Genomic DNA, 20879 nt, shown 5'->3' with positions numbered 1-20879 from the left:
CACGGGGAAATAGCTGCTGAAAGAAAAGTACTCCTTGCAATGCCAATTCCTCAGCTACCTTTAGGCCATTCCATGCAAATTCATCCCATACCTTTAAGCCTTGCAATTCCAAAACAACCCATACCTTTACACCCTTTAACACCCAGTGTGTTTTTTCAACCATTTTGGGAATAGGGCCAGGTCCCTTTGAATTGGAAAAATATTGTTTAACCTTGAAACAAGAGATGTGTTTGTCAGTAACACAATGCCCCCGTTGACCTTTGACCTTGAAAGATGACCTTGACCTTTTATCACTCAAAATGTGCAGCTCCATGAGATACACATGCATGCCAAATATTAAGTTGCTATCTTCAATATTGCAAAAGTTATGACCAATGTTAAAGTTTTCGGACGGATGCACAGACTGACAGACAGACAGAGGGACTGATGGACAGGTCAACTGCTATATGCCCCCCTACTAGGGATATTAAAATCTGAATTAGTTTTGTTGTTTTTATTTTAATAATGTTTAACTTAAAGAACTGGATAAGATATGAACTAAATCTTGAGACTTAAAAGATAACTTTTTTGTTAAACCTTCAATTGGGAATATTAAAGGAAAATATATACTTTCTCCAATTTGGAATGGGTCCCCTTATCGCATCCAAATTTGAAAAAAAAACACACACACTGCAATTCCTCCAATATATTAAGCCCTTCAATGCCAATTCCTTAAAACATTTCAAAGCCAATACCTTTAAGCCATTCAATGCCTATTCCTCCCATACCTTTTAGCTCTTCTTGATACCTTGGCAGAACACTGCTTAACTTTATACCCTTTTATGTCAATATCTTTATTCCAACTATACCTTTAAGGCAGAAGCCAAGGAACTGCGACTTGAAGTCCTCATGGTCTTGCAGGAAGGACTTCCCAGACGCCGACCCAATGTGACTCAGGGTCCCATCACTCACGCTGGCTGTCAGAATCACGGACTCCTCATCTGTGTGTGCTGCCAGCTGCTCCACCTGTACGTCACAGTGATATATGTACAGAGGTTATTCGATTCTTTAACAGTGTTTGTGAAATAACTATTTTGTGTCAACAGTATTTTTTGTCTCAACATTTTAGGAATGGGGCAGGGTCCCTTTGGATTGGGAAAATTTTCAGCGCTTTCAATAAAATTGGGAAATAAGTGTTGTTTCTCTAAAAAATGCTTCAATATTGAGGATACTATTGTTTCCAGTATTATATCTCACATTTGGGACAAATTTTAATTTTTTTTCATTAGGCCAATGTTGAATGAAAAAAAACACTGGTCAGGATTCTAAAAATTGTGAATAAAATGTTGTATGGTAGGTTCTGGTTGGTCCGTGGGTTCTTGTTGAACCGTTGTCATAGAGATCGCGTGAAATCGATTATTCGTATATTCGCACGCACTGCAGTTTGTTCCGGTAAGAGAGTTGTCACAGTTGGCGTTTGTTTTCCGGTCGAAAATGCGTCATAAACAGGTAATTATCGCAATTCACCACAATCCGTTGCATTTTTTATAAAAAACACACACTTTTTCTACCTTCATATTGTTTCTAAGTAACACAAAATCCCTTATTTATGAGTATTTTCCATATACGTCGTCTGTTGACATTTTTTTCACAAATGACAGTCTGCGCATGCGCAAAGCACTTGCTGTAAATACGCTAAACATTTTCGGAGGTAACACTCTAGTAAATGTTGCCTAATCGTTTTCTAATTAAACTTTTGTAAAGAGATGATTTTTTTTTATCAATTTTAAATAAATGTTCATTTATATTTTTCAGAAACAACCTATCAGATTGAAGATCCTGAAGCAGTATACCGTGGATACCATGCTGGCAGCTTATAAAGCTGTAAAAGAAAATCACATGCTAGTAGATAGAGCAGCTGTGGCTTTTGGTGTTCCAAAACAAACATTAAGGGACAGGGTTCTGAACAAAGTGAAAATAGGAGCAAAGAGGGGAAAGGATTCCTTGTTCACATTGGGCGAAGAGGAGCTGCTGGTTAACCATATTGAAACCCTGGCACAGGTGGGCTATGGTCTGAATCACGCACAATTGATCGTTCTTGCCGGTGAACTTGCTGTAAAGCTTGGCAGGCGCAATTCAAATGCCAAGCTGAGTAATGACTGGTACTATACCTTCTTGAAAAGATGGAATCATAGACTTAAGGTAATAAAACCAAGGGCCCTAACATCAACTCGGGCAGCAGGAGTGACGCAAGAACACATTGACAATTACTATTGTGAACTGAATGCTGTTCTTGATAAGTATAATCTCAAGTCGAAACCACATCTGATCTACAATCTTGATGAGACTGGAATACAACCTGAACACAGGCCATCAAAAGTCATCACTGGTGTTTCGTCGAGTAAAACACAAGAAGTAACCTCACCAAACACAGGCACCACTACCATAGTAGCCTGTGTAAATGCAGCAGGTACTGCTATACCATCCTACTATGTCTTCAAAGGGAAACGGACAAACGACAAGTTCATGAATAATGCAGCAGCTGGTGCAGCCTACACCATGTCAGACTCTGGGTAGGTGAATGGTGAAGTTCTCATGAAGTACCTCAATGAACACTTCTTGAAATTTGTACAAAGGGGATCTGGTGACAACATTGAACCCATCTTGATGATTTATGATGGGCATTCATCACATGTGTCTCTCGACATTGTAAAGTGGGCCAGACGGCACCATGTGGTCCTTTTTGTTCTCCCACCACACAGTTCGCATGCCCTCCAACCATTGGACATAGCATGCTTCGGTCCATTCAAGGCCAGATTCCACAGTGAGTGCCACTTATATATGGCAAAGGAAAGGGGTAAAATAATTACCAAGTATGAAATTGCAGAGTTGTCAGGAAAAGCTTACTTGAAGTCCATGATACCAATCACAATACAGGCTGGATTTAGAAAAGCAGGAATATTGCCGTTTGATGCAGCCAAGGTCCCTGTTGAGATGATTTTGCCATCGCAATCATTTCCGAAGAAGATTTGCAACACAGAAGCACTGAGAATGTCAATGAAAGAACTTTTAGATAACAAAATGATTGAGCTGCCCCAAAAACAACACAAGATATAACGAAACCAAATGAATTTCAGATCAAAGACACCATGCAGAAACCAAAATTGGGGGGGGAAGCCCATTACTGAAGACGAGGTTTTCAATCAGATGATAGATAACCAACATGAAAAAAAAGACATTAATAAAAAAGGAAAAGACAAGGAAACAGGGAGACGGAAAGGAAAAACTGATGACCAGACACCGGGATGCAGTAAAGTACCGGTACACAAAAGAAAAATCGCTAAAGTTGTTGCTGAAGTTGTTGAAAGTGACATTGACATGGATGATGATCCAGCCAACAACTGTTGCGTATGCAAGTTTTCGCCACCAGGAATGGGCAAGTGTGATGGGATAGTTTTCGTAAAATGGGCACAATGCACAGGTTGTGGACATTGGTGCCACCTTACGTTCTGTACAGAAATCAGAGTTGTAAGAAGGCATGCAGATTTCTTCTGCCCACATTGTCAGGACCGTGAATGTTGAATTACAAGGTTGTGGCCCATTCATGGTGGCGAAAAAATGTTGTAAACACAACAGTTGTTGGCTAGATCATTGGCCATAATTATGATTCTTTACTTGTAAATTCAATTTGTAAACATTCCATTTATTAGATATGTGTTGAAGTTGATATCTGTTTCACTACCCAATGTTATTGTGACATAAAAAAATAATTTATTTTGAACCAAGATTGTTTTAGTTATGTTATATAATGTTATACAGATTAAATATTTAATGATGTTATTACTTATTTACATATTATATATTATGCAAGATGTGCAATTGATATAATTGTTTAACTGTCCTCTGTTAATAATATTAACTACAATGAAATTGTTTACTTTAAAAACCATGGAGTTGATTATCAATTGTTTAAAACTTCAATCAGTACTCACAGTTCACTTCTATGCTAATGGCAATCACAAGAGAATGTAACCTCCTCTGTAATGTCTTTGTTAAGAGTGTTTACAGCATGCAACTCTCTAAATTGGTACAGCCAATCAAAACCCACGAAACAACCGGAACCTTAGTTTCAAGCTCGCAGTTTGACACTATCAACACAATCACTTATTTTGATGTTTAAAGACAATACACATTTGGAAAAAAGCAACAAATCTTAAAGAAGAAAGGTTAATAATTATTTTCATAATGATTCATGGTCATATATTTATAAAATATTTGAGATGCAACATCATTATTACCCACGACTTAACCGGCATATAGCATATTTAAAATGGTAACTTTAAGCTAAACAAGGGCTGTTTGTAAAACATGCATGCCCCCCATATGGGCTGTCCGTTGTAGTGGCAGCCATTGTGTGAATACGATTTTTGTCACTGTGACCTTGACCTTTGACCTAGTGACCTGAAAATCAATAGGGGTCATCTGCGGGTCATGATCAATGTACCTATGAAGTGTCATGATCCTAGGCAAAAGCGTTCTTGAGTTATCATCCGAAAATCATTTTACTATTTCGGGTCACCGTGACCTTGACCTTTGACCTAGTGACCTCAAAATCAATAGGGGTCATCTGCGAGTCATGATCAATCTACCCATGAAGTTTCATGATCCTAGGCGTATGCGTTCTTGAGTTATCATCTGGAAACCATTTTACTATTTCGGGTCACCGTGACCTTGACCTTTGACCTAGTGACCTCAAAATCAATAGGGGTCATCTGCAAGTCATGATCAATCTACCCATGAAGTTTCATGATCCTAGGCGTATGCGTTCTTGAGTTATCTTTCAAAAACCATTTTACTATTTCTGGTCACCGTGACCTTGACCTTTGACCTAGTGACCTCAAAATCAATAGGGGTCATCTGCGAGTCATGATCAATGTACCTATGAAGTTTCATGATCCTAGGCCCAAGCGTTCTTGAGTTATCGTCTGACAACCACCTGGTGGACGGACAGACCGACCGACCGACAGACCGACATGAGCAAAGCAATATACCCCCTCTTCTTCGAAGGGGGGCATAAATATAATAATTAATGGCAATTTACAATGCTTCACCTACATGTTACAGTGTACTCCTTCACAATAAAATTGTGGCCAGAAAATTAAGAGACTGATGATGGCAACTGGGTGTAATTCTTGTTGCAATTGTGCATTTGATGCATTATATTTTTACACATTTTATATTCACTTGTAAAGCGTTTTAACAAATTATCATGGAATTCGTTTCAAGAAAATTGTTAAATGTTTTTATTTTTATTCTGAAATTAGCATAATTATTAGCAACCCCGATAAAAGCCGATTCCTTATCAGTTCAATGGGAGAAAAGCGGAAAAAACCAATACCACTCTTACTAAATGATCAATAAAACCATTATTTTATTATATAAATCAAAATAATAAAAAGTTATTAAAAGAAAAATGTTTTATCTTTCTATTCATATAAAATTCATTTTATTATTATTTCAGGATGATAAGTAAATATGTTGTTAATTGAACAAAGTCAGGGCAGAAATATCGCTATCGCGTAATGCCGACTTTCGGACTACTTGCATAAACATGTGTGTGTTTACAATTCAAATGCGGATATTCTACACATCATGAATATTTATGAGATTGACATCATCTTGTTCACGACTGAATGAACTTTACTACAATGCATTCAAAATTTACATAGGACCACCCTACGCCGAGAAAATAGTACCCGACTTTGACGATGAATAAAATTACTTCCGATGGACCGAACACAATTTTGAACATAGTTATAAAAACTAGAAAGTCTAACTTAAATTTTGATACCAAATTTATTTTCCGCAAATGAGAATTAGGTACCCGCATCTTTAAACAAAGACGCGCATTTATACAATTCGACCTCGGTTGACCTCTGCAGAGGGAGGCGCCATTTTTGTTTTGCTTCGCTAATCGTTATCGTTTGTGACGATCTGAATTAATTAAACCATACTCGCTTAAACTCTACAGAAAACAAAAGAAAAGGTTTGTTATGATCATTTTCGATATTATTTGGTTTTAATTATGTTTAAATAATATTTTATAAATATTAAAACCAGCTTTTCGCATTGATGGCAATGTTCGCTTTTTTGACACGAAAAACACGCGTAATAATTAAGTTATGTCACTGAATATAACAGTCCCGTGAGATGCTTCCCTCAAATAAACGCATTGAAATGGTTGATAATAACAAATTGAATCGAAATAGATAAATAACTGCGTTTTTCTCTAAGTATTTACGTAAAATAATGGAGTGTCTGGCTGTGATAAAGGTGTAAGAGTATCCAGGTGCCTTCTGCAAGGATGTGGGACTCTGCTGTAACTCCATCATAAGACACTGCTGCAACTCCATCATAAGACATAACCAAGCAATTTGAAAAATTCCAGTACATTGACAAATGAAATTGTCATTGAAATATTCAACCGATAAAAATGATGCAAATCAGAAGATATGGAAAGTTGTTTTCTTGACGACTTTCAGACTATAAATATTATAGAGAATGACTTGAAACATGCAGAACAAAATTCCGCCTCATAATGCTGTAAACAATTATCCACCATGTAGTTGCCATCATTCCTCCTGATGTTCTTCTTGTTCCTAGACAAATCAATTCCTTTTATACCCAAGAACAGTCAAACAATTGAATTCCCTCCCTCCCCAAAATGCCATATACCCAGTACATGAGGCAGCCACAGTAGAAGTTTTCAAAATCCTTACTCCAGTGGCTGTCATTGTACCACTTATCCATCTGGAGACACAATGTAAATAATTTTGAATTAACACCCAACTGAGCACCTTTGTACAGTTTTTTCACCCCTTAACCTTTATGCCACCCTCTATTTAGAAGGAGTGCTGTATCAGAAGAAGACTACATAACTGTAAAATGGTAACAACTGGTACCCTGGGTGTGTTGTAAAAAAAGAAGGCAATGAAATGAAAGTGAATTTCATGACAGCATGTAGACAAAAAGGAGTGTTTGCTTAGTCAGTGTGAGCAGATATCCAAAGTGTAAAATTTGAGTTAATTCTAGACTGGATGGTTCCTGATTGTTTGAAGAGTGAAATTGGAAGACAATGGCCGGCTGTTTTCGAAACATGAGAAATATCAAGCCTCATACGAACTGTACAAAAAGGACCTACTTTGAGAAATTGTGTATAGTTTAAATGTATTGAAATGTTTTATTGAATTTTCCCTTTTGTACACACTTGACATTATTGCAGTTAGTTTGTTGAATGTGGTAAGACTTAGTTAAGTTATTAAAGATTTTTATACTTTCAACGAATATATTGTGGTGTTATGCTCCTCGACAAAAAAATATATAAAATTGGCACTTTTTAAATCAAAATTAGGGTACTATATCAATTTCTGATCAACAAATCAATGCTTTTATTGAAATCTACAGGAAAAATGCCATCAGTATGCCAAATTTCAATATGATGCCATGTATAGAAAAAATTATACAGAAAAAAGAAGCCAAATTTTATAGAAAGCGGGTCCGCGAATCGACACAAAATGTGAACGCTTTTAATAGGCATAATTTCCCCCAAAATGGCATTTTTTCCGAAGATTCAAATTACCATAACTTTGGATGTAGTAGAGATAAATTAATAATTCAAACTGATCTGAGCAGTATTAAATGAGATCTTTAATATTATATCAAAACATTTAAGATTTCTGTGAGTTGAATTTTTTGATGGGGTTGCTATAATTATATGTGTAATCTGAAACAAACTACAGACTTAATGTTACCGCAACGGTAACAAGTTCAAGCTTCAAATAAACATTGCGCATGTATTTGGTGTTGACCTCTTGTCCCAATATAGAGAGCGCTAAAATTATATTGTACATGTGCAACCTAGCGGCATATATGGGTGAATTGATTTTTAAATAAATCAGATTTAACAGAAAAACTTTCAACTCTCATTTTCGCCAAACGGTTATTTTAATCGCCAAATTTGCACAATTTTCGCAATTGGCTAATGGAACCAGAAGCCCTGAATTTGTCATTTTTGGTTGAAAAAACTCCAAAATGTACTGAAAGAAAATTAGAGTTGTTTGTTTAAAAAGGGGGATTTTCCACCAAACAAGCAAATTCGTTGAATTGATATCCCCCGCCAATATGCTTCTGGACACAAAAGTGTTATATTTGAACTCAAAAAAGCATTTTTTCAAGATACAAAGGGCCATAACTCCGTTATTAACACATAGTGTACAATGCCATTTGGCGTGCATCATCCTCTTATCCATATATATACTCATACCAAGTTTCAATGAAATCGGCCAAGGCACTTCCAAGATATGACTCCGGACGGACAGAAAGACGAACAGAAAGACGGACGGACAACGCCAAAACAATATCCCTCCGCCTATGGCGGGGGATAATTTATATATGAATACAAAATATATACCTTTTACAAAATTTATTGATTTGTATTATCTTCTTACTGTCAATACAGTTTAAAACATTTAAGCTGTCTTATTCATAAATCAACAAGAGCTGTCAGAGGACAGCGCGCCTCGACTTATTCGAGTGCTTGACAGTATAACGTAAGCCATCATGGGGAAATTGTTAATATGCAATAATTTATTAGACGATCTTTTCAAAAATAAAAAAAGGAAAAAAAAATAAAAAAAATGGGGGGTGGGGGGGGGGTAGGGGGGGGGGGTGAGAGGGGGGTATAATGTGGGGTGTGGTATTTATTAGATGATGTTTTAAAAAAAAAAAAATCTGGGGTGGGTGGGGGGGGTCGAGGGGGTGGGGGGTGAGAGGGGGGGTATAATTGTGGGGTGTGGTAATTTATTAGTTGATGTTTAAAAAAAAACAATTGGGGGTGGGGGGTGGGGGTCAGAGGGGGGTATAATGTGGGGTGTGGTAATTTATTAGATGTTTAAAAAAAATAAAAATTGGAGGCATGGGGGGGTAGGGGGAGTGTGGGACGGGGGCTATAATGTGGGGTGTGGTAATTTATAACGCTGTTAAAAAAAAATTGGAGGGGGGGGTTGAAGGGGGGGGGAAGGGATTCTGGGTAGGGTCGTGGGGTATTGTTTGGGTGGAATCCATTGTGGTATTCAGGTAAGTGTTGTTTTGTCAAAGTAATAATAAAATGTGATCATAAATAAAGAAGTTATGGTAATTTAAGCAAAATATTCAATTATCTAAGTGTAAAAGGGGCCATAATTATGTCAAACTGCTTGATAAAGTGGTCTGCTCTTTTTTATAGGTTGGGGTCATGTTGCTAAACAAGTATGCAACATATAAAAGCAATATGTCAAAGGATATAGGAAATATTCGGGATAGTACGCAAACTTTAACAATAGTATGCATATTCTTAGTATAAAAGGGGCAATTATTATGACAAAATGCTTGATAGAGTTGTCTGCTCTTGTTTATAGGTTGGTAAACAAGTATGCAAAATATAAAAGCAATATGTCAAGGGACAATGAAAATAAATGGGGTAGTACGCAGGGTTTTTTTTGGCCCGATTTTATAGCCGAAATTCGGCTATGTTCCCAATCCCAAAAAGTATACATTTTTCCCAAAATGTGGCAAAAAATTTCCAATTTCCACAAAAAATAAAAAAATAAAATTTTTTTTTTAGAAAGAAGTGTCTTATGCGTATTTTATCTCAATTTTAATTCAATTACATCTAACAAAGTATTTAATGATTTTGTTCTTTTAATTTTAATAATTATAAAGTATAATATCAAATTTAGTATTTCCCTAATTAGTGGACTTTTCGTGTGGAATAAAAAAGGCTAATGAATTAATTTTCCCAATTTCATGAAAATGCCGATAAAATTCCCATTTCCAAAGCCATGGGCTATCTCCCCAAAAAGTGGAGAAAAAAACCTGGTACGAAAACTTTAACATTTGCTGCATATTCTAAGTGGAAAAGAGGCCATAATTATGAAAAAATGCTTGATAGAGTTGTCTGCTCTTGTTTATAGGTTGGGGTCATGTTGGTAAACAAGTATGCAAAATATGAAAGCAATATGTGAAGGGACAAAGAAAATATTTGGGGTAGTACGAAAACTTTAACATTTGCACGTTTACACTAACGCAGACGCTGGGGTGAGTATGATAGCTCCACTATATATATTTCATACATAATAGTCGAGGTAAAAATGTTTATCAACGAAATGGGAGAAATATATGTATACTGTTCACACACACCATTGAATAATGAATAGTATACTGTGTCATAAATTATCATGAAAATTATATGTGGGCATTGGAATAATCTAAATTGTGATTTACAACTTCACCATTCTGGGTCGCAGGCCCTTAAAATGATCCAGAGCATGACTTATTTGCTCTGGTGTGAATCATACTTATGAGCTGTCTGAGCTGTGTTTCCATTTCCAGTCATTTCCCAGTATCGACACATTGTTGAATTTCATTTGTTTTGCTCAGCTCTGTCTCGTCATCAATTTCATTACCAGTACTTTGAATCTGACTAAGCGCTTTCTGGTTCAATAAAATGTCAATTTTATTGCATGAATTACAAATGTTTTTTGTAATTTTCTTTCGATATGATTTTTTATTATGCGACATGACAAAAACAAGGGACAAAATTGTCACAAAACCAGGTTTTCAACTCAAATTGTGACCTTGACCTTGGAGATTCTGACGTGATTCTTTCGCGCGACACACTGTCCAATTATGGTGAATAAACGTGCCAAATGATTATAAAATCTCACAATGAACGACATAGTTATGGCCCGGACAAGCTTGTTCCGCCCGCCAGCCTGCCGACATTCGCCAATCTAATAACCATAAAAAAATATAAAAAGAACAAATATATGCAAATATAAGATTTGGTTCCTGAATTATCATCTGTAAGGTTACACAGCACTAAGATTTTTTTTCCGATCCAAGGGGGAATATTCGTCTGAAATTGGGGAAAAATATATACTTTTCGACACGGGAATGGGGCCCAATTTCGGCCACAAAAATTGCAGATTGAGACCCCTGCCACCCAAGTTCTGGGTCTAAAAGGTAGTCTACACCCTGTATACATGGGGACACAGAAAACAAAGACTACCAACCAGCTGCTGTATCTGACTCTTGACCACGGCTTTGAGGATGACCTTGTAGCCGGGAATTTCCTTGATCACATCCAGGTCAGTCTTAGCCATGGTGATACTGACGGGCGCCCTGATAGCTTATATAGGGTTGTGGCTTCTACCTGAAAATATAACAAGTAACAGATCATGCTTCGATCAGTCTGAGCCATGGTGATACTGACGGGTGTCCTAATAGCTTATATATGGTTCATTGGTCGTGGCTTATTTCTGCAAATGTAATATGAAATGTTTCATCAAAGACGTGTCATATAACATTTGCAGCCAGCACAACTCCAGAGTAGTCTGTGAATCCCCGAAGTCTAGTCAGGAGCCATCTTATCATCAAATGACATTAAAAAAAATTATCCTATGTGACTGTATCAGACAGCGCAGCCAGTGTGTTCTTTTTTCATTATAAATCGCGTCCAGTAATTGGCCCCATTCCCAATGGAAAAAAGTATATACTGTTCCCAAATGGGAAATAAAAATTTCCAATCAAAGGTAAAACAAAACAAGAGCTGTCTGAGGACAGCGCGCTCGACTATTTGAATGCTTGGCAGTATAACGTAAGCCATCATGGGGAAATTTTTCATATTCAATAATTTATAAGACGATCTTTCAAAAATAAAAAAAAGGAAAAAAAACTTTTTTGTGTGGGGGGGGGGTGAGAGGGGATATAATTAGCATCCCCAGCAAAACCTGATAATCGATTTGCCGATAGTAATTTTCTGATGGTCGTATAATTTAACAGCATAATTAATTGTTTTCACTAACTGTATAATAATAATTTATATATAAGATTAAAGAGAATAAAATTTTCTTTATTATGGTTTTTATTTCATGAAAATCTATAAAGGATAAGTGTTATAAATCGTTGCTTAATTATTGAACAATGCGGATTATCGGCATTTTCACACGTCCGCGGTAGAGTGCAATATGGTGGACACGTTTTGGTGACAGTGGGTATTTTCCACATGTTTTGCAGTGACGTAAATCCTAATGAAAATTTTTGAAGTAAAATTAACCAATCAGAGGAGGAATTCCCCTTCATGATGATGCAACTTCCGTTTAAATCGGCTTGTAAACAATTGTGATACAAAGGACAAAAGTCTACGTGAATATGTCTGAATCTTAATCGGTATGTATAAATAAATCTTATATCATTTAAAAGTACATATTCTAAGCTTTAATTTGATATATTTCATGACCAAATCGGTTCAGGTTTACCCGACCGCATTTTTGTTCTAAGTTCAGTGGTTACGAAAATCCCAAAATCTTCTCCGCCGTAGCAATGGCCGCTATTTTGAATTTCATTCGCTTAGCGAAAAATTAACGAAATATTTGCAGAATAAAGCCTCATTAAGCAAAAGAACAACAGTACAGTGGGTGTTATTCCATATATCTAATATTTAATTGTGTGTTATGTCACTAATATGGAATTTTCGTTTTGTAAGGACGTTTAAATTGTAAAAAGATCTGTAAACACCACTGTATATAATCTTAGGATAAGCATCATTTCGGACAGCGATTTAATAACATATACAATAATGTACCAAATAGTTTGCATACATTGATTGATTTTGCTTTGAATAAATGATAATTAAAATATTATATATGTATTAAGGATTTTTATTATTAAGTTGTTTCAATATTGAAATAAGTACAATATTACATGTGCAGAAGACAGTACTTTTATAAATCTTTTTATTGACACTATCATAGGAAAATAAACAAAACATGAAAACAATGACTAATAATCAAAAACAAACAAAGAGTAAACTTTATTATTCAAGAAAGACTGATATTTTAATTTATCTTATTTACTTTCAGGTGTATTTCAGTTGTAATACAGATTTGTGCCATCTGATGGGAAGATATCAGAATGGACTTCCCTGGCCCTTATTGCGAGCAAGTTGGTTTAACTTGCCAGGCTTTAAATGACTCTACCATTCAGCCCATAACACCAGAACGTCTGACCAATGGACTTGTTCTTGAATTAAGATGGTATGCAAACAACGTGAATCGTCCATTAAACATACTATTTGAGTGGTTGAGACTGTTACAGCCAACGAAATCAAATGACAGTACACTGAAGTACCGGATAAAAAATGCCAATGAAATAAGCAAAAAGTTGAACGAAAAAAATAAAGTCAAAGGCTTTTCAAACTTAGCAGAATTTAAATCATCAGCGTTTAATGTTGTGGAAAGCAGTGTCAAGCATTCGCCTCATATGAAAATTGTGAATGAACAGCTGACAAGAGAGCTCATCGTCCCAGATAATTCATCGAAGGAGGTAGACAGAAAAAATCCAGTAAATGAACCGATTGACAATGATGTCGTTACTGACAGTGTTTTAGTGGAAAAAAGCAATTTAACAGACTATGAAATACAAAAGAAACAAAAAACTCTGAAAAAACTGCAGAAATTGCTTACATCCAAACGTGAAAATCTGGACATACTAACACATCGGAAGGGACATTATTCGGTATAAAATGTTGAGAAAGAAGATGCACGAGCACATGAAACTAGAAAAAACCTTAATGAGGCGAACATGAAAATATTGAAACAAAAAAGACTCATTAATGACTATGAGTATGAGAAGCGACAGAGAAAATCAAGTGACAATGAAGTTCAACGTGATGTGGAAATTGGCAAGATGCAACCTCAAATAGTTGATCATGTAAAAAAATCTCATCTCAACTCAGAAGATCATGTTCAACAACTTTTGCATGAAAATGAAAACCTGCAAAAACAAGTTGAACATTTGCAGTTGTGCAGTTCTAAGCGAAATAAGTCAGTGAACTACTACAAGCGGAGTCTCAAAAAAGTAAAAAGCAAATTCAAAACTGAAATTCATGGAGAAGTCAAATCTCTGAAAGACACAATTCTCAACAAAGACAAAGAAATTCAGTCATTGTTATCTGAAATTAATGAACTTGAAGAGAAATTGAGAGATAATGTGAATACCAAAAATGCTGATGGCTCCTATAGTGACAGTGCACAACTCTGTGTTATTGAACTAGCTGGACTGGAAGTTGCAGTTGAAAAAATTCCCAAGGTTGTGCAAGTTGTTTCTTCACACTTGTTTGCAAGACATTTAAACTTTCTGATTTACCATCAAAGTCGACAACACAGGCTATCATTGATGAAGGACATTATCTTGCCAAAAAATTTATTGCGGAAAGGATTGAATCATCTTCAAGTTTTGGCATAAACAGAGATGGAACAAGTAGAAAAAAAACAAAAGATCCTGGATACATCAATCACCCTTGATAGTGGTGAAGTAATGAGCCTAGGATTAAGCGAGTTGCTCATGAAACTGCGAAAGCCATCAATGAGACTACAAAAAAACACATAAAAGAACTCTCAGAAGTACAGACAACAGCCAATGCAGATTCTTTTGTGAGGAATTCATTGAACAAACTTGCGTTCAGTATGTCAGATTGTGCAAGCAATGAAAAAGCTGCATATAGACTTCTTGATGAGTGCATGGCGAGATTAAGAGTTAGAAATTACTACAGAGAGTGACAAAATGAAGGTTAAACATTTCCACTGTATGGCCCATGTTTTGCTTGGGTTTCACAAAAAATACACATAAGGCTTCTTTCTAAAAAAAAAAAAAAAAAAAAAAAAAAAAATTTTTTTTTTTTTGGGGGGGGGGGAAATTGGGAATTTTTTTCCACATTTTGGGAAAAAATTATACTTTTTGGGATTGGGAACATAGCCGAATTTCGGCTATAAAATCGGGCCAAAAAAAACCCTGTTATATAAAATCTTTTTATACATCAGTTTATCAAATTTTCAAGATTAGTTTGCCTAATGCCTTTTTCAATGAAGGACTCTCTTTTTCCGCTGTGACATCTCGGTAGTAAAGTAGCAAAGTAGATGTTATTGCAGATGTGTATTGAACTAACTACTTTGCATGGCTAAACATGCTGTAAATAAGCAATTTTGAAATGGATTAACCTGGCAATCAATCAATCTTTTAAATTAAAGGTAAATTGTTTATTGCTGCATTGTTTGCAATAATTCAGATATTAATTTACTTGTGCTTAAAACAGGAAAATTGTGGTTTATGATCAAGATAATGTTGGAGTGTTAACATTTATGTCACATTCTTGACTAAAAAATAAAATAATACGGGCAAAAGCCCGCGAAGCAAGCGTTGACCGGTCATACATATGGGAATTTAGACATTAAATTACATAAGAATACCACATATGGATGCGACTCAAAAAAAATTGCCACGCGACATATATTTTCGCGATGCTATTTATGACCTTGAACAAATCAAAAACACTTTGACATGCTTAATCACATGTAAATACATACCTCAGGAAAAGTTATATCAATGACATCGTAATTGTGTAGCGAATCGCACTAAATATTCTCGCATTATTTGTTTTTCTTCGCAACCGTTCCAGAATTAAGTCATTACTCAATTATCTCCCCTGAATGCTCTCCTTCAGTGGGTATAAGCCGAAGACTGGTTAACTACATATACTGACAGTCTTTACCAAACACAATTTAGGGGAACATAACCCGTCTTTAATATATTGCCGAATCTCAGATTTCTGTCAAATTTATTTTCTTTGATCTTTTCGATATCTTATTGTTATTATTATCCTGACAAATCACTAACACTTGTCAAAGAATTATTTGTTTTAAACATTATAGTTGGCATCTCTATTCTTCCAGTATTCTCGCGGTATTTCAATAACGACACCCTACTGTTTATTTGTCAGAATTTGTGAAAAAAACATCCGTAACATCCGCTTTCTGTGATTATTTGTATTATCCTGATAAAGGCGTAAGCCGAAACGTTGATAAAAGGGAATGAAAAAAATATGTTTTTTTGTTGGATTTATCATACTCAGAATTTGTGACGCATTTTCCATTCGCTCTCAGAAAGAAGTTTTACGTGTGATCATGAGCAATATTTTAAGTTGTCGTTGTTATCCACCAGAAACACACTTATTCACAAAATTTAAAGATATTCCGATCTAACTTTTTAGTCTTTTAGCTTTAAATTTTTAACGTATTTACACCTCGTCTGCTCGGACATTACCGATATCCCGAAAGGTTACATATCACTATAATTAGTTTGGGCCTAAAACCACAAAATCCGATACCGTTAAATTTTCGTGACACAATCTTACGTAAAAAATCTTCCAGATTCGAAATCAACAAAAAAACAAGACATTTATAAATTGTCTGCATTATTGATCAAATTTTAAGATATTTGTTGATTTTCCGTTTTTAGAAGCTGTTCTGCCAAGGCAAGAGCTGGGCATCATACAAGCCATTCTATCCAGCAAAACTGACAGTTTTGGTTTACAGAAATCAACAAAGGAGGGATTCCTGAACTATCAAAATTTCCAAGCTATACACACAGTTATCTGTGGTGATATTTATAGGTTCTGTTTGTTTACTTGGATGGAACATGTGTGAACTTTTATAGAACTTTGAAAAGTCTATATATGTCTATCTATAAACAAAAATCAGCTATGGTATAATAAGATGAGATGTGCAAACAATGTCAAAGGGTTGTTAAATTAACAATTTGAAGACAACTATGCTGAAAAAATATGAAAGTTCCCATGCAAATTTTGTCTGTATATCGTCAAGTGTCTGCCGATAATTGTCAAACTAGTAATACAAAACTTACCACAAGTATGTAAAAGCACTATGTACCTGTGATCATTTTTAGTAAGATAGTGTAATTCTAAACAGTAGCATGCAAATAGCTTGTTTTGTGTATGCATAATGCAATAAATATGATTTCCGTTTTATTGTGTAATTAATAAATTGGTTGTTACTTGTTAATCCATCATAAATGTTTTATGGCTAGTACAAAACCAGGAATGTTAATTTTGTAAAAGGTAATACAATAACGCCACTTTGTAATTTCATATATGTAAATATTCTTGAAATGTAGGTTGATGACAGTGTTTTAGTTTTACTTATTTTGTAACTATTATTTTATGTGCAAATAAATGATGTGAAGTGTTTTGTATCTCCACACAATACCACATACCTTTTTATATAATGTACTGTGTTATGTGTTATTTGAATGTTTAAATAATAAAATATGGATGATATAACATGATGCATTCTAATATTTGCATTCAAATTGTAACTATAGAGCTAAGTGTATGCAGTTTAGACTGTGATTTTAGAATTGCTACAAAATGGCTAGTTTTTTAGTGGCGACAAAATTTAAACTATTCAACAATAGTTTGCGAAAGAAAATTAGAAACCTGCAAGATACCTGTATTTATAAAATATTTTAATTGCGAAACAAGTATGTTGTTATGCTGTTACACATAATTATACATTGATAATAAATAAGAAGACAATTAGTGGTGTTAACGTTTCCCGACAGTAGAAATCATTCTTCTGATGAAGTCAGTGATATACAGACGAAAGCTCCAGGTATGGCTTTCAATACGTAGTGTGTGTTATTTGACAGTCTAAAACTTCTTGGATTAAGAAAAATCCTGTCAAATTTGTCAATCAAAATTTATTTGACACATCACATGATTTTGATTATGTTAAATCAGTGTACTGTATGCTTAATGCAACTGCTTTAGCAAGCTGTCAAGTTGAATTGAGACATTTGATGAAGCAAACTGTTTCCTGGGTAGGACCAGTACCTAAGTGTCTATATGACATACCATGACGTCGAAAGTCTACAAGACCTACTAGGTAGAACGAGAAATGTACTTAGACGTACAATTTTCACCGACCCTTGAGTGTTATCCAATCAGAAGACACCTTACGTCTATTGCTTTTAGAGATATTTGACATTGAACATTATTATTATTTATACCGAATAATGCGACTATCAACCGCTTACTCATAGATATTGTGCGTATTTATTAAACATTATTATTATTATAATGTATACCCAATTATGCGACAAACAACCGCTAACTCAAAGATATTGTGCTTATTTATTGACCTGGCGTGGCGGAATTAACCTCTGACTTATGCAAGTTATGGTTATTACAAAATACGACCAACGGTGAGGTTATAATACATTATTTATCCCGTTAATGCTTGGTTACCGTTGGGAATTTCCTACACAGTAATGCGCTGGACGGTCGTGATACTCCGCCCAGCATGATCAATAAATACTCACAATACGCTGAATAATTTTAATTTTAAAAAGGTTACAATTGAATCTTCTTCAAATTTGTATATAATCTATTTCAATGCATTAAATACTTGAAACTTCTATGTGTTGTTTTTTTGCCATTCTGATATTTTTATTCATTTTGTCCTCAATTAAAAAAGAGATTTAAACATTTATTATGAATAAATCTGAAGGAAAAGTGGCTCAAGAGACTAGTGTTTTGATTGGCTGTTCAAAAAATGTGTACATAGAAGTACAAACATGTATGTCGAAGTACAAATTGTACTTTGACGTACAAATAATATACTTGGAAGTGTATTTTATATTTATGTTGCAGGGTTGGCATATTAACCGGTCAATTGAGTATTGACCGGGCCGGCGGTCAATACCCGGTTAAAACCGGTCAATACTGGTCATTACTGGTCAATACTGGTCGATTGAAAATTGAAGCATTTAATCATTACAAAGGAGCCATTTTATATTAAATCAATAATTATTCTGTAATTGATAAACTTTTTTCTGAGTTATTTATTGTAAAAAAAATCTTTAGAGCTGTAAAAAGTTACTTCTTTATTATTTATGGAAACAGCCTCAAATACATAAGGACTAAGGCAATATCTTTATCTCAGTGTATCACATCTGTTACTTAAGTATTATTACTATTGTAGGTACCATAGCATTTCACTTATCTATTAATATATCTATTTGATAAGCAGATGGACAAACAGAATTCTTGTGTATTCTAGGGTTATAAATCTGGCCTCTTAGTTGGTAATAAAATGCATGCAGTGTTATGTCTCTGATATTGACAATTAAGCAAATCTGCCCTTAGGCTATTTCATATCACTCACACAAAAGAAGATTACATTGTACTTGCTATTAATTTAATAGTTACTTCTTACTTGTTTCCTTTCTGTATTAAGAGTGTTTTTTCCCTTTCATATTAAAAGTTCAATTGGTACTCAAATGAATAAACAATCAAAGTTCTTGATTTTGCCAACAAATAATGTTTTCCAATTGTGGGTCTACTCTTGAGCCTTTTCAATTATTTTTTTCTTTTAATAATTATTTCTTATTATGTTTTTATATTCTTATATCAATAAAAAAAGTTTGTTACACTATTTTGTTGAAAAAGTATTTAAAGAAATCAATGCAAGAATACATGACAAGTAAGGATTGTGTCAAAAAGGTGCCATTTAAGGCCCTATTATCAGTTTTGGTTGCCCCAACCTGTATAGGTGAGAAGACTGTAAGAAGACTGTAGGGACAGTGGGGTATGGGGAACAATGCATACACAGTAATTTACAGGTATTTGTTGAATCAAGCACATAATTATCTGAGCATCATAATTCATTAGAATTTAAAAAAAGTTCAATCAACCAGAAAAATCCAATCGACCAACTTTGACTTATTTGCAAAATTTTGAGAGATTGGCCTACAAATTGCATGAACAGGTATAAAATAGTGGGTATTAATAGCTTAAGACATTATTGGCAGCATGTCTGTTTAATTTATATTATCAATATTGTTTAATTAGGCATGGAGTATAAATTAAAATTGGGGGTAAAGTTCAATCAACCAGTATTGACCAGTAATGACCACTTCGGGAGTATTGACCGGGGCGGTTTTAACCGGTAAAAACCGCCGGTTAAAACCGGGGGCGGTCGATTGGTGCCAACGCTGTTATGTTGACATACAATTTTTGTACTTCGACGTACATTTCTCTTTTTAACTTGTAGGTCTTCTTGACTTTTAACCCAAATGGTACGCCATAGTATGTCGTTAGGGTTATCTAAAGAATGCTCCCACTTAAGGGATCAATACAGAGACCTCCCAGTGACTAAGCCAGTTAGCAGACATCCCATCCACTATACCGCAGACACCAAAACAGCTATAAATTCCTGTGGCTAGAAAAAAATAAATAAATAAGATGCTAGATTTTTAAGCTTGGAACATGTAACTCGTTTTAAGATTGATTTTTTTTATGCATTACTTAATTATTGCAACAATTATAATATTTTGAACACAATCATGTCCATATATTTATTAAAAATGCATGGATATCAAAAAAACTTAAAAAGCTTTTGCCCGTAAATTAGGTAGCACCTATAATCATATTAAAAGTCCTACTTATTTTACGGACAAAGGCTAATTAGATGTGTTTTGTTTTAAATTTAGTTGATGTTGACCGACCTCAGTGTGAATCGTGTGGAAAAGAATCAAGAGCAAACGAAACAAATTTACCTAGAATGAATGATTTCTGACTAATCATTAAATAAGATGGAATTTATAAGAAGATGTCTTCTCTTTGGAAATCCGATGTTCTTTCGCCAGATATTCGGTGAAAAGAAACATCCGCTATTCTTCCCGGTCACGGTTGTGCGCCATTTTGATTTTTTTACTAGCCAATTTTTTTAATTGACAGAAAGAGAGAGGATACACACAACTCTTTTAACAAATCGTCTTAACATTTGTTTAATTTTATTAAAGGCAAAACACAAAACATCGTTTTACAATAATGGTGACAAATAATTTGATGACGAAACATTTATAACCTTTGTTAATATTTTCTTAAGTTTGAACAATATATGATACTTTAACTTGTTTGGACCAAACATGCCCCGCACCCTCAA

The 20879-nt window shown here is 34.8% G+C and overlaps 1 protein-coding gene across 29 annotated transcripts in view; it reads right to left on the bottom strand.

The window, feature by feature from the left end:
• Positions 1–20645, bottom strand: part of LOC127871938 (myoneurin-like) — a 235836-nt gene extending 215191 nt beyond the window's left edge. For 28 of the 29 annotated variants that reach the window (XR_008045637.1, XR_008045627.1, XR_008045628.1 and 25 more), the window contains exons 1-3: positions 20491–20645; positions 11091–11230; positions 849–1005 (exon numbers count right to left, since the gene is read on the bottom strand). Coding sequence is in view for 18 of the 29 variants with exons in the window: in XM_052415217.1 (XP_052271177.1) it covers positions 849–1005; positions 11091–11180 (247 nt within the window). In the remaining 11 variants the exon portion in view is untranslated. Of the gene's footprint in view, positions 1–848; positions 1006–11090; positions 11231–20490 lie in introns of those variants that run through there. The other variant, XM_052415220.1, reaches the window with a different exon arrangement.
• Between the last annotated feature and the right edge of the window lie 234 nt (positions 20646–20879).

The sequence above is a fragment of the Dreissena polymorpha genome, chromosome 3, assembly GCF_020536995.1.
Source record: "Dreissena polymorpha isolate Duluth1 chromosome 3, UMN_Dpol_1.0, whole genome shotgun sequence".
NCBI lineage: Eukaryota > Metazoa > Mollusca > Bivalvia > Myida > Dreissenidae > Dreissena > Dreissena polymorpha.
This window is presented reverse-complemented; position numbering and strand designations above follow the sequence as displayed.